We start from the raw sequence: 15,824 nt of genomic DNA on the forward strand, positions 1-15,824 counted from the left end.
TGGAGGACTAGGATATTCAAAATTGGATGGCTCTAGGTACAGTTGTTTTTTCACAATGAAACATTCATGCATTCAGGCAGATTCTTCATTATTTAGTTTCTTTAACTATAATACATGGCGATAATATTTGGTGGCAACAGTTTGAAAAGTGAATCAAAGGATAAAGTGAATCAGTGCAAAATGCCAAAATGAAATTAATAGCCTTTCTGGGCTAACGCCCTTTGGGCAAAAAAAAATATGGAAAAATACAGCTATCCTATAATGTCAATAAAGAATGAGAAAACTAATAAATATAACAGAAGGAAATGAATAGTGCTGAAATAGTTTATAAGACTGGGGACCCTCCGATACACTTTAAACAACTTTCTATGACTAGACTGGAGCGAAATATCCCATTGACCAAGAAGAGGATCATTTCAGACTGTGGATTTTATATCAATCATACAACTGAAGAAAGTTTCTGCCACGGGTCAGATACATTTCAAAGAGAATAATGATTTAAACAAAGGATAATGTAAATTGCATTAAAAAAAATGCAAACTGCATGCTCTTCTCTTTCACAATCATTTGTGGAAAAAAGGCTCGAACCACAATTTATACAATTTATATGCAAGACATATAATCAAATTACAGTACAGGATCTTAATTTAAGTTATCACTGATACGGTACCCCATAAATCATCTCTATTTTTCCCATGTTCAAATATATGGTGTTACAAAATAGTGTTAAAAATAGTGTTAAAAAAAATTTCGGGAAATTTCATAGTGTTAAAAAAAATTTCGGGAAAACAAAATTCTGTAATTTAATATGATTTTCAATAAATAAAATATCATTAAATACATTAATGTATTAAAGGCTGTCTTACTTTGATGTATGAAATTTTCCATTTACGAAGAGTGGAGGTGTTCAATAAGGTTTAAATCTAACGCACTTGTATCTAAAATTACTTTCTCAATTTTCTTTGCAGGTTTCTTTGACTTCGACACACCTTTCGCGATTCGTTTAACAGCAGATTTTAGAGAAGAAAATAAATAAATAAAATAAATGAAAATAAAAAAATGTTTTGTTACAGCCTTCAAACTTTTCTGAATGGAGTCTTTCAAATTATCACCGTCGTTGTAATGTGAATCATGCTAATGATGCTTTAGTTTTTGAAACAATAAGAAATCCTCTGAGATAATTTTTACTTCCTTGTACGAAGTAAAGGAAGTATTGTAATCACGAAAAATTCCGCGTAACATATTTCAACGAAAATATCCATTTTTACCGCTATCGAATGCAATTTAACGCTGTTTTTGCGTGACATCTATACGTAAGGACAGAATAAAGGACTCTTTTGCCCCAAACGAGTTATAAAAATGATTAAAAAAGTATTCAGAAGAGTTTTTTTGTGGCGTCTGTATGTACGTATGTATGTATCTCGCATAACTCAAGAATGGGGAGTAGTAAAACGTTGAAATTTTGTATATAGGACTGCTATACCATTTAGTTGTGCAACTTCCTTTCTGGCTGCAATCGGCCGCACCAAAAGTATATATATATATTATATATAATAATTTATTCACTAAAGAAATGTTGATTATATGTTGGTAAATTGCACATTTTTTGTTTAAAGAATGATTGTATTATGTTGTTTAATTAATCTGCATGCAATAGTTGCAGAATTATCAAAAATTTTAATGTTATTTTAAGTGCAGTGTAATTTAAATGTTATTTTAAGTCTTTTTTTTTTATTATTGTAGACATATTTGTTTATATAGTGAATTAAGTCTTTCTGCACCTTCAGTGTCTTTTTGCCGAGTGGGAGCAAAAGAAAACTTTTAGTTTTGCGCACCGAAAAATCTGCCTTCCTGCCTGCTGGCCGTGCTTTGGCCTAGAAACTGTAATTTTATTTGTAAAAATTGTTGTTTTAATTGTTTTAACTGTATTTGGTGTTTTATGTTTTTCTATACCTTTCAATTTTTAATAAAGATATTTTGAGGTTTTATGGTATTTTTGCCTTGCCGCGAAGTGAGAACGGAATTCATTGAATGAGAAACATATCTGTGATGAAATTCGATGAAGTAAGTTTAAATTTAAATGCAGGAAAAAATGCGTATAATTTAATATTCTCTACAAGGAAATTATGTGGTGTACATCAGCTTTTTTTTAACCAAAAGAAGTCATTTATGGACAGGCATAGTGTATACGGTAGATGGGGGAAAAGTTAAAATTCGTACTGCTAAATAGTAGTTTTGGAGTTCTGAACTTGGTACGCTTGCCATGTAAAAGCAAAACATTTTTTTTTTCCGAGTTTGCCACGGCGTTTTTATCTTATGAGTTGCTCAAACTGACTCGGCAGGCTCTGAACTTGGTACGCTTGCCATGTAAAAGCAAAACATTTTTTTTTTCCGAGTTTGCCACGGCGTTTTTATCTTATGAGTTGCTCAAACTGACTCGGCAGGCTCGCATAACAAACATCTGTTATCATGATATTAGGATATAATTAATAAGCAGTAATGGTTCTTTATTCTTTATTAATCTTCCTGACAGATTTCTGAAATTACCGCGTCGTTATTGATCCGTTGTGCTTCTACACCAATTCTTTTGTTTCGTTTCTGAATCACATTCAAGAAGCCATGTTTCATCTCCTGACTCTAGCTACGAATTAAAATATATATATATATCGGCATTTATCATGGAGAGCAGGTCTATATATTATTCAGCTCGGTGGTATTTCTTTATTTCTGCCTTGAATATTCAGAATAAAAACTTGGCACAAAATTTCGATCTTTCCATACAGAATGTTTTTCACTGATACAACGCCGACGTCCATTTCCGTAGGAATTTCCGTAAGGTGGCATAATTTTAAATTCAGAAACTATGCCGGCCGCAGAAACCTATCGCCGACCCTGACAGTCACTCTTTTATTCCATCACATTGATTTCAGCATTTCAGTGGGCATAGTGACTTGGTCTGGGATCATATTCGACCGATGCTTTCTGTTGTAGAGTCATTAAATTAATTAAATCTTATTATAAATTTCGGCTACACAACAGAAACTGTTTAATTAATTAATTAATTAAAGTTGTTGGTCTAATTATTTTAAGAGCCAATTTGCTCAGTTAATTAATTAATTGGAAGAAGAATTAAAGCAGAATTCTCAACAGAATTAGAAGTTTAAAAATTCTGTAAATTAATTTTTTCTTTAAATTGAATGTCAGTAGCCTCTTTGATCTTAAAATGCCACTTCTAAAGTCACTCAGAATTTTCTACGTCAGGAAACTGAAGAAATCTCCAATGATCTCGCCGAGATTCGAACTTCGGACCGACCGAATACGCATCAAATGTGCTTTCATTTACGCCACAAAGTCGCCCGAACGGAATGGTCTGACTACCGTACCGAAGGGCCCGGGTTCGAATGCCGGAGAAGGCATGGATGTTTGTAAATGTGTAGTGTCTTCGCGGCATGAGGGCACTCTAAATATATGGCGAGCTGAAAGTCCCCTCGTGTGGTTTTGTGGTAGGAGAAGAGGATGGGAGACCCTCGAACCCTTTTTCCCGAAGTGCTCTACCTTAAAATTGGGGTGGAACTGGGCAAAATCGTACTGTCACCTACATGGAGCCGAAGCTCTTGCCAACGACAAGCGTTTTCTTGTATTCTTTGCTAAGATGAATTCGTGGAATTGTTCTGATGAAGTCAGGCAAGTGAGATTAGTCACAACAGGCATGGGGAAAGGAGGGAGAAGGTACCTTATAATTGTTTCATACACACATATATCATACTCTAAACTAGGGGTCTTCAACCTTTCACGTCCGAGAGCCACACCAATAAATTCACAAAGATCCGCGGGCCACATGTCTGTCAAAAAAAACAGCATAGTCAGAAAATTTATATAAAAAAGGGAGATTTGTTTTGCAAGACTACAATTCATTCTAAGCGAAGAGTTAGTGTTACAGATTTGTATATATATAAATTGGTTCCAAAACGTCATACGGAAATCGAATTTAAACTTTTTGCAACATTTTTTTTTTTTTTTTTTTTTTTTTTTAACAATGGGGAAAAAGTATAAAAATAATTGCACAGAACGATGTTACAAAATGCATTTACGGGGAAAAAAATAAAACCTTACATTACTGGCGGGAGATTGTAGTTACTTTATTTTTAATGCAAAATTTGACATTGTTTATTCTTGATTAGCTTCAGTATACGGTTTAATCTGCGTTGTTGCAATCCGTAAAAAGTTGTTCACGTATTTAGGTACTACCAAAGATAGAAGACAGGAAGGGTGCATGTTTACGAATACCTGAATACTTGTCTTTGGTCACGGACTTCGAATAAAAATCAATTAATGTAGGATTTTCAAGAACTTGCATTTTACTGCAGAGTCACACTGTAAATCTATAAATTCTAATTGAAGTTCAGGTGGAACACTTCCATCGTCTACTGAAAATGGCGAGGATAACATTCTGATAAAAATTTCATTTTCACGGAAATCGGAAAATCTGCTTTTGAATTCTTCTTTCAAATTTGAAATGCATTGCACATAATTATTTGAATTCCATGTTGTAGAGTCCTTCACACACTCCATCTATTTTGTGTTGTTCGAAAAAAAGTGCAAACAGTGCAAAGTGTGTTGTTCGAAAAAGGATGGAATTCTTATTTAGCAACTGACTTACAGACAGGATTAATTTTGTCTCAAAAGCTTTCATAAAGTAATAAAGATTATGAACAAGTAGATCTTTTCCCAGTAAGCGGTAGTTAACCTTTTAACTGTCATGCCCGAGAGATAATCTCGGGCACAGCACTAGTGTTCGAAAATGTCACGCCCGAGTATTATTCGGGGTAATTTTTTTTTTGAGTGCATCGTATTGTTACACCCGAATATATATCGGGAGACGTTTATTTCGGCTTCATCTCTTTGTCAAACCCGACTGTATCTCGGGAAAAGTTAATGTGCGCTCAGTTCAATAGATGACAGCACTTTACTGAAGATTTCAAAGGTTAGAGGTTATTTGGTTCAAGGTGCATGGGATCTTTTTGTTGTAAAATAGCGTCCAGTTCTTTGAAACGTTATATAGATGATTTAGATTCTTCAACCGAAGATGAAGGATGTGTGTTTGATGAGCAGTATTCATGATACTTCCATGGTCAGCCTCAAAAATAAAAAATGGAGATATACTCAAGCCGAAGATTGTTTCTAATTACGGTCTAACTATGGGTGGTGTAGATCGCTGTGATCAGGAAATATCCTTTCATCCAACAATCCGAAAACGTCAGATAAAATATTATAAAACGATACTTTTACATTTACTAGACAAGGTACTCTGGAACTCATATTTGCTCTATAAAAATGTAGTTGGGAAACGTATTGCATTTTTAGAATTTCGAATCCAAGTTGTAGAAGAGCTTTTACATAAATATGATGATGCAACTTCTGGACAAAAGAATGTTGGCAGACCACCTACAATAGATAACCCTGCCCGTCTTACTGAACTACATTTTATATCCCATTTTCCTCCTATTCCTGCGAAACGTGAGCCTACAAGATAGTGCAAAGTGTGTTGTTCGAAAAAGGATAAAAATGGGGAAAAGATAAGGAAGGAATCACGATTCTGGTGTAGTGATTGTGGAGTTGGTTTGTGCTTGGAAAAGTGTTTCCAGTTGTACCACACAAGACTGAATTACTGAACTACTAATAGGTATTCACTTATATTTATTTATGTTTTAGAAAATAGTTAATTTTTTCATTTTTAGAAAATAATGCTCCACTAGAAGCGAACTTTGCAACTGCCATGTTGAGTGACAGCTGCCTCAAAGAAAATATGCAGTGGCTACAAAACTTTAAAAATTTTACCCATGTACGTCAAAATATCAATTTTTAACTACTTAAGTATATTTTCTTTTGTATTAAACATTTGGTTTTTGCAATAAAAAAATTTGACAATTTGTGTACCCAAATCATCAAAATAACTTGACAGTTAAAGGGTTAAAATCATTGAGATCATTTTCAGAAACTTTTATCTCAAATAATATCAGGCATATCAATAAAATGCTTTAAATATCAAGAATAAGAGAAAAAGTCCCCCCCCCCGACAAAAAGTTAACAAGGCAATTTTTCTTGAAATCAAAATTTCTTAAAATTCTTCAATGTTTCTTCATATTCAAATGTGAGGCCACTAAAATGCCTTCAGCAGGCCACAGGTGGAAAACCCCTACTCTAAACCATACAGAAGGTTACTTGAAGGTTACTGATACTCGTAATTTTCATTCGTACACTATTCTTTCTTGAAATTTAGAAATAATAACATGAATTATGCAATGCATTTTAATGTCCAATTCGGCATAGATAAATTACTACATTTCCTCTATTTTTATATATAGCTATTTTGCTGAAATCTTTTCGCACTATATTAACATTACATTCCTTATGCTATAATAATAATTTTTTAAAAACCTGATGTGTACACCACATGCTTTCCTTGTATGGAATTTTAAATTATGCGCATTTTTTGCTGCATTTCATTTAAACGTATTTCCTCGAATTTCACGTACCGATGCCACGAAAAAAATCTCTTCTGAATCCATTTTAAAACAGTTTTATAGTTCGTTTGGGGAAAAGAGTTCTTTATTCTGTCCTTACATACAGATGTCACGCATAAACATCGTTAAATTGCATTCGATAGCGGTCAAAATGGATATTTTCGATGAAATACATTTTTACGAGGATTTTCAGGCTGGGTTTTTAAAATTACTATAACATTACAAGACGATCATTTATTTGATCATATGATCATTAATTATTAACATCATAAGATGATTATTTATTTTAATAATTCATAAAATTCGGAGCATAAGCTTTTCTCAGTGTAATGAAAATAAATAAATAAATAAATAAAATCTGGAAGCACTCAGATTTTATGTTACGCTCAAAGGGACTTTTTTTTAGCGATTTGTGTGTTACCGCTATTTATTGAATATCACGTTCTTCGCACGAAAACCACACAAAATTCAATTCAACAGCAGTATCACAAAATATTTGAAAACAGCATCTTTATCGCTTTGAATTCGTTGAGTTTCTTAATCAAAAATTCGTTAAAGTTTTACAAAATATGAAATATATTAAAACAAATTCGAAATTCGGCTGTTCGGGTAGAGTATTACGTTATTCAAAATTTGATGGCTCTAGATACGGCCATTTTTTCACAGTGCGAGAAACATACATATATTCATGCAGATTATTCATTATTAATTTTCTTTAAATATAATCCAAGGTGATAATATTTGGTGGCAACAATTTGCAAAGTGAAACGGAGGTTTATAATGAAACAGCGCAAAATGCCGTTTCGAAACTAACAGCCTTTCTGGGCTACCGCCCCTTTCAACTAATAAATTAAATTCACAGTAAATAAAAAAATCTTATGCACAACTAGATTTAAATTAAAAAAAATAATCACTATAAAATGTTAGCACAATCAATTATTACAGTTTACGATTTTGACATTAGAATTAAATGTATAAAATTATTAAGGTTTATTTATCACTATGATGTATTGTGAAATATAATTGAAATAAAACTCTTTTATAAAAAAGCTATGATATTCATCTATAATCTTAATAAAGCAGCACCACTTAGAATTTTAATAAAAAACTTTCAAAAATTCATTTTTAGGTATTTTAGTATTTTTTCTTATTTACACCAATGAAAATTATAAGAGAAAATTCTTTGTTTGAAATTTTCTATTCAGATTTAAAATACTATTTTCTAAAAGAAGTAGTTACAAATTTCCTTACAGCATAGGAAACGCTAAAAAATAGCCAGACCTGAAAGTATACAACACCTTTGTAATTATTTGGAACGTTAATTATGCTTGATAAATATGCTAAATTTTTCAAAATCAATCTCAATTTCAAAAATAAAAATATCTAAAAATTCTAATTTTTGAAATGAGGCGCTACAACCAACTCTTACTTGACAATTATACACACTGCAATAGCCAACCATTGTACGTTTTTGCAAGTCGACCCTACTTCTCCGGATGTGATCGAGGTGATAGCCGGGAATGCGTCAGAAGAGGAAGAAAAGCCATTTGGGTTGGTCTGTTTCTTATAAGGTCCATGGGCATATGCTCTGTAAAGTGATAGTTAACAAAAATACTCACCTGAGGATGCTCCAGTTATCACAACAGTTTTTCCTTCCATACTCTCTTTACAATCACAAATGCCTAGCGTGAGCCAACAATAAAATCGCAGAAGGAAAATGAAAGCGGCGAAACCTGCAACCAGTGAGTATGGGGAGTAGGTGATAATCAGATAAGATAAATCTCTAACCGTAGCCAAGCAAATGTGCATAGCCTCCATGCTGTTGTGTCTTCAGATTATATGCTCAGAGTTCATCTGTGAGTCCTGAAAAGGAAGAGAGAAAAGCAATGAATTATAAATTAATCATCAACTCCGAAAATTAGACGTATTCTTCCCCTCTGTAAGAAAGCATTGTTTTTCCTTATTTCATGTTATAGCGGTGAATGTATAATTCATAAGGGAAATAAATCACCTCCTAACAGCGTTCAAGAGATACTTCAAGACGAAATGACTCCCTTTTCGAAATCACGCTATATGGATGTTAGACAAAAAATTTTACTGGCTCTCTTCTTCAATACTTTTTATTTTCGTTATTTCTATTTTAATGTAAATATATATACAGTGTCTCAAAAAAGTGATGGGACACTTGTGCTTTACAAAAGGAAACTGCAATAAAATAAATTTAAAAAACATGTAAAATTTTTTGTAGGTGTGTTTCATACTTAAATTTAGTAACAATTATTACATAACATACATTTTCTCAAAATATTAAAATATTAATTTAATAAAAATACAATTGTTTAGAACGGAGCAGAAAATGGCTCACATAAGTGATGGGACACTACGTACTATGCAACAAAAATCGTCTGAAGTAAGCAATAAAAATATCTTTTGGAGTATTTATTTTTACTCAAAATCAATTGCCAATAATTTATAAAATCGTCTGCAGTATTTCTCTCCAGTTTGTTTTGGAATTTTTGTGTTTTTTAGCTCTGTGCAGCAATGAATGCTAAACGAAAAGAAACTTTGCCTGGAATTCGAAAATTAGTTATTAATTTGCATATTGAACGTGGAAAATCTATTAGAGAAACTACTGAAACAGTTAACTTCAGTCATTCAACAGTTTTCAATATCATTAAACGATATAAAAAGAATCATATGATTCAGGATAAAAGAAGACCTGGCCGACCATCAAAGCTATCCAATGGAATAAAGCGAATTATCGTTCGAAATATTAAAAAAAAAAAAAAAAAATCCAAGAATGAGTGCTCCTAAAGTTGCTGCTGATTTACAAGCATTATATGGAGTAATTGTTAATTCTGAGACTATTAGAAGAGTAATTCGATCTACTGGATATCACGGTAGAGCAGCCCGGAAAAAATTCTTCGTAAGTGAAAAGAATAGAAAACTCAGACTGGCTTTCGCAAAATCCAACATAAATAAGAATTCTGATTACTGGAATGAAGTTATATTTGCTGATGAGAGTAAATCTAATATATTTGGTTCTGACGGTAGAATCTTGGTGTGGAGAAAACCCAAGGAAAAATTTCGCAAACAGAACTTGGTGCCAACAGTAAAACATGGTGGAGGAGGAGTTATGGTATGGGGGTGTATGTCGTCCTCTGGAGTTAGTAATCTTCTTTTTATTGACAGTATAATGGATCAGTACAAGTATATTGACATTTTAAATCAAAATTTGAAATCTTCAGCACGAAAATTGAACCTTCCTAACGATTTTAAATTCTACCAGGACAATGACCCCAAGCACAGTGCTTTGAACGTTAGACTCTGGCTGCTGTATAACTGCCCTGAAATAATAAAAACACCCCCACAATCTCCACAATTAAACCCCATAAAGAATATTTGGGAAGAATTGGAATCAAGAGTTCGCAAACACACCATTTCTTCAAAACAACAATTAAAATCGGTGCTTCAAGAAGAATGAGGTAAAATCACTCCAGAAATCCCAAAAAAATTAGTCGAATCCATCCCAAGAAGATGTTTTAAAAGTAAAAGGAAAATCCAACAAAATATTAAAACCTTTTAAAAAGTAAAATTTTTTGATAAATATTTGATGGAAAAGTAAGTGTCCCATCACTTAAGTGAGCCATTTTCTGCTCCGTTCTAAACAATTGTATTTTTATTAAATTAATATTTTAACATTTTGAGAAAATGTATGTTATGTAATAATTGTTACTAAATTTAAGTATGAAACACACCCACAAAAAATTTTACATGTTTTTTAAATTTATTTTATTGCAGTTTCCTTTTGTAAAGCACAAGTGTCCCATCACTTTTTTGAGACACTGTATATAAGGGAAGTGTTTTTAGTGGAATTCAATCAGCTAAAATGCGCTTAAGCAGATGAAAATTAAATTGATTTTGTTGGTCAAGAAAATGCACGGTAGTAATAGTTTCGCTTTTCTCGAAAAATTTTTTGAAAATTTATAACTTTAATACTTAACGTATTCTTAAAAATGTGTTTACCTAATGGTACTTCCCTAAGAGTTGATTTCTAAATGACGGAGAGTTATTGTTTTAACTTCAGTCAACTTCCATCAATACAAATTAAAATTCAATAAATTTTATTTGTCCACTTACAAAGCGAGAAGTTATAATCTAAAGGGTTGATTGCCTGTTGACAATAACTGATAAATGAGCAATAGCAAAATCATCGAAAAAAAGACACTTGATTTTATCCTTCAGTTAAGAGAGATTGCACTTACCAGTACAGTGTTGCCAATGCTCCCTTCGAAATCGTTGAGTTTGTTAATCAAAAACTAGTTAAAATTTTATAAAATATGAAATAGATAATAAAACACATTTCAAATTTGGGTATCCACATGCCCATATTCGGGTGGAGACGTACGTCATTCAAAATTGGATGGCTCTAGGTACCGTTGTTTTTATCACAATACGAGAAACATACATACATTTACGCAGATTCATAATTAATTTCTTTAACACAGGGCGATAATATTTGGCGGCAACAATCTGAAAAGCGAAACGCCGTTTATAGTGAAATGCCAAAACAAAGTTAATATTACTTCTGCGCTAACGACCCGTTGTTTTTATCGATGTAGAAAAAACGCTGTAGAAATTACTTTCAGAGTTAACAGACTTACCAGAGCTTGTACCAGAGCAGTCTTCGCTAATACTAATTATTCTTTCTAGCAGTTTAGTATCTCTTCTTGAATTACTCATAATGACTAAAGAAGGGTAATTCTTCAGAATAAAGTAAAACTAGTACTTTTTTTTCTAATTCTATAATGATATCGTTAATAATAATGCAATAGTTTCTTCAGGATCATCTCTACTCGCACTAACTGAAACTTTTTCTGAAACGTCTTGACACGCTGACTGGAACTCATCGACTGTAGATCGTTTTTTAATCTTGAACCTAACACTTATACAAATAATACGATTGACAGATAATCCCACGTGACGTATCCCTTGCTTTGGCGATTTGATATTGGTTTCGAAGTTATCGAAAGATGTTTCTGTTGAAAACTATGATTTTTATTTAACATCTAAGTTCTAGCTACTTTTACATTTGTCACCAGAAAAAATAATTTCATAAAAAAAAAAAAAAAATGGTTTATTACGATTAACTATGAAATTAGCTTACCCGCCCCATTTTGGCGCTTACCAATAGAGATCGGTATACATCATATAGAATTCTGAAATTAAAAGACTGAAGGGGAAATAAATTTGGGTACTTATCGTCTCATAAATTAGAATACTATAAAAATAATGCTTTTTGCAATTTTGCGCATGATGTTCGAAATCCGTGAAAATGGCGAGTCCCGTAAATCTAGTGTTAAAAATATGCATATATTGCCGATATAGTGAGAAATTGCGCATAAATTGGAATTTTATGCAATAAGATTATTATTACGAGGGAAATAACTTTGACATAATATAACAGATAAAAATAATTTCTTCATTTGTCTACTATTCTATTCATTTCTAGATCTTTTTATTTAGGGTAAAACCTAGGTATTCTGAAGACTGTGGTTGAATAAATCTATCAAAAATCAAACTATATATTAATCTTTGTATATTATTCTTGAAATTTGCTCAATACCAGTAATTTACGTATTACTTCACAGAGAAAATAGAATTTCAGGCATATTTTTTTAGCCCCGCGTAGATTTCAGGATGAATTCAAAAAATAATATCATCTGAACGTGTCATAAAAGAGAAAAGGTTAGTCTGTTAAGCTAAATGTTGACAAATTCTCAGAAATGCATAAATTTGTTATGCGGAAAATGCTTAGCTTTTGACCTGCCTTCGAGAACATTCTTGGGAAGACCGGTAAGAATTCGTTCTAGAAAGATCTCGCTCCATCTGTACCACATCGCCGATTCCGTCGCCAAACGGGCGATTTCGCGCCAAATTTAGCAACCTTGCCTTTCCTTGCCATTTTCTGGCCATCCTAAACCCGCTTTGCGGGGAAGCTATCTTACTGCAGCTGGGTTTTCGCAAAAATATATTATGAAGTATTAAAATAATAACAGTATTAAATACAAAAATATTAAAATAATATGCATTTTAAAATAAATTTCAAAATTATGTAATTCTTAAAAAGAAAGTTCTTTAAAAATTGTTTAAGTTATGAAAGGTTTATCCCAAAAACTAAGAAACGTAAGTCGAATTTACGGACAATAGTTAGAAGATAACATAACCCATCGAAATGAGACCAGAGTGCTAATATTTGCCTCACAACGCAATCAATGTATCCAGCTGCAGGCAGTAGTGATAGCTTAAGCTAGAGCTGGCAATAATCAGTCGGATACCTTGAGAGATGGTGAAGCTTTTCATCCATGCTGACAATATTTCGTCGATTAGCTGAGGAAGGTTTATCGTCAAACCGCTAACTCCAAATCATCGTCATAAATGCAGACACATGATGGCATCATCATTAAAGCTACCTAAAGTGACTGCGCAATATTTTTGTGATTCTATCTCAGCAGGCCCACCAGCGGCCGAGCAGTAAAGTCGCTGAACACTGGTAGTTCGGTCGAGGTTCGAATCCCGCGAACGGGCTAGCTGCAAGGGTGTTTTCGTGGTTTTCCCCATGTGTAACGTGTATACGAGCCGGGAAACTCCTCTACGAAGGCATCCCTCCCCTTAGGCAGATAGCCTTCGAGGCTTTGTCGTAATTAAATAACCTAACCTAATCTATCTCAGCAGTAATTGGCCTCTGAGCAACGCTTTAGAAGTTGTCTGAAGGTATCTTTTACAAGCTGTCCAAATAAATCCTTGATCAGTGTGATGGTTAGATAGTTCGCCAGTCGAGAATATTGTTACAAATTTTGTATTTAAGATAGGTAAGTTTAGTAGAGTTACAATTAAAATTGTTGTATTTTTCTGTGTAATGTAGCACGAGACAAATTTTAAGGCATATGGAGGAAAAGTAAGGATACAGGGGTAAGTGCACTTTACATTGAGTAAATGGGTATCTCGGTACTTTGTATTGAAATTAAATAAATGTAATTGACCGCTACGTTAGCTGTAACCGTAATTCCATCCTCTTCTTATTGCTTTCCAGTAATTTCGAGAAGCAGAAAGTACTAGAAATATATCGCGGCCGGTTGAAAACTACTTAAGGCGGAACAGAGAGCATCTTCTCTCAGTTGTTTAGTTAGTTTTTGTTATTATGCTGTTGTTATTGTTGCGAGATCGGATTAGCTTTCTCTTTAGATGCACTGCGTTGTATTTAACGTTCTAAATAGTTTGAAGTGTAACTACTGATTATACTGCGTGCTACTATGAACCTATGTACTAATATTTCTGTGGAAAATTCCAGAGTTCTGAAATATTTCTTTTGAGAAAAGTTAATTTTATTAACCTATTATCGGAGTTCTGCCGTCAATCTATTATGAACCCGTACGCTCGCAACAATATGCACAACACGAAGGTCCATTGTGAGAATGCTCTCTTATCCTCTCGTAATGAGGAAGAATTGGAAACTTTCGTAGTATCACCTGGTTTTCACGCTACCTTAAGACCAGGCTCTAATTAAATCGATAGCATTTGGAATTACCGTTTTTATCACTCATAAATGGATAGGTTATTTAAATATGACAGAGTACACGAAGCCTATTTGAACGAATGAAGGTGAAGGTCTTTCTAAGTGAAGTGGCTCATTCACGTTACTCATGTAGAAACCAATCACGAAAAACATCTATGCACCCAGCCCGTTTGCCTGAATCCGAAGTACTAGTATTCAGCGCTCTTTTCCACTCGGCCATTGAGAAGGCAATTACTTATGATTCTGAGTATATAAATTATTTATAATTCTAGGTATGCAACTTTAACAGAAAATGCCAGTGAAAATTTATTTAAAGAAAAATTACATTACCATAGTTTGTTCAATGCATCAGAACAATTAATTAAATTACTTTATTGTGATGTAAAAAAAAATTTGCTAAATACGGTTTGTTCTGTACGCTGCTCCTGTGCAAATATGGTGGAAGAACTAAACCCTCTAGCTTTTAAAATGAAGGTCTATAGAGCAGAGAAGAAAAGTTGCCCAGAAAGTAGGCTTTTAAGTTGGACCAAAAGACTTGTAGATTGACAAAAATATAATCCCATCCTAGGGGAAGGAGGAGGTCACTGAAATTATAATATAACTCTCTTAAGACTGGTGAAGCATATTCACATACCTTTTCGCAAACCAGATAACTTTATTTAACACGGTAAAACACTCAGAGATGTTACTTCAGACAAGAGACCTGCGTGGCGCGGGATTTCTTGGAAACTGTCTCGTATTCTTGTTACACATGAAAAAAATTACGAACACCTTACGCAGGCAACCAGTTCAGTCGACAGGAGCTGCTCCTGTTCCATGCAGTAACCTACACTGCAACTAAATAAGTTGGAGAAACACTGCAGTAAGCTGGAGATATACATAGATGGAGGACAAAATAATGCGAACACCTGTGAAAAAATACGACGTATTTCACACATGCAGTACAGCCACGCCATTTGCAACAAAAGTCTGCCACCTAGTTGAGCGTGAAGAGGAAGGTATCAGTCTCTCAACAGCAGTCACCTGCGTTGCATGCTTCGATCGAACTGTCTGTGAGACGTTGAAATGTCAGACCTGTCAGAGTTCCAAAGATGAATGGTAGTTGGAGCGCGTTTAAGTGGAGCATGGGTTACGGAAATAGCAAACCTTGTGGGATGTGCAAGGAGTAGGGTGTCAGCCGTTATGATAGCATACACGAAAGAGGGTAAGACGACGTCTTCAAAGCACAACAGTGGCCGAAAGTCAAAGCTGGCTGATAGGGATAGACGGGTCTTGAAGCACATAGTAGCCCGAAAGCACAAGCAATCGTTATCCGAGATAGCATCTTAAATGAATAGTCATCTACAGGACCCCGTTTCAACAAAAACTGTCAAAAGGGAACTTCATGCTACGAACATTTATGACAGAGCGGCAATTCGTAAAGCTTTGGTGAGAGCAACTAATGCTTTCAAGCGACGCCAATTGTACAGAGATCACAAAGGCTGGTCCCCACAGCAGAGGCAACAGGTAATATGGTCAGATGAATCGTCATTCAGCCTATTTCAGAGGACCGATCGCGTTTTATGTCTGGAGAACGCCCAAAGAAGTTTCATCCTGACTGCCTCTTGCCGACTGTGAAGCATGGAGGTGGCGCCATTATGGTATGGGGTGCGATATCTTGGCGCGGTCTTGGGCCACTTGTTATTCTGCATAGGAGGATCACATCCAATCATTATCTAAGCATT

At 34.0% G+C, this 15,824-nt stretch overlaps 1 protein-coding gene across 1 annotated transcript in view; it reads right to left on the bottom strand.

The window, feature by feature from the left end:
- Positions 1-15,824, bottom strand: part of LOC146999053 (retinol dehydrogenase 12-like) — a 45,101-nt gene that overhangs the window by 23,663 nt on the left and 5,614 nt on the right. Inside the window, exon 2 of the mRNA XM_085813259.1 lies at positions 8,144-8,387. Within this exon, the coding sequence (XP_085669385.1) occupies positions 8,144-8,342 (199 nt within the window). The 5' untranslated portion in view covers positions 8,343-8,387. The remainder of the gene's footprint in view (positions 1-8,143; positions 8,388-15,824) is intronic.

The sequence above is a fragment of the Stegodyphus dumicola genome, chromosome 1 (assembly GCF_044657685.1).
Source record: "Stegodyphus dumicola isolate Sdum_Otavi_A_Nest chromosome 1, ASM4465768v1".
Classification (NCBI taxonomy): Eukaryota; Metazoa; Arthropoda; class Arachnida; order Araneae; family Eresidae; genus Stegodyphus; species Stegodyphus dumicola.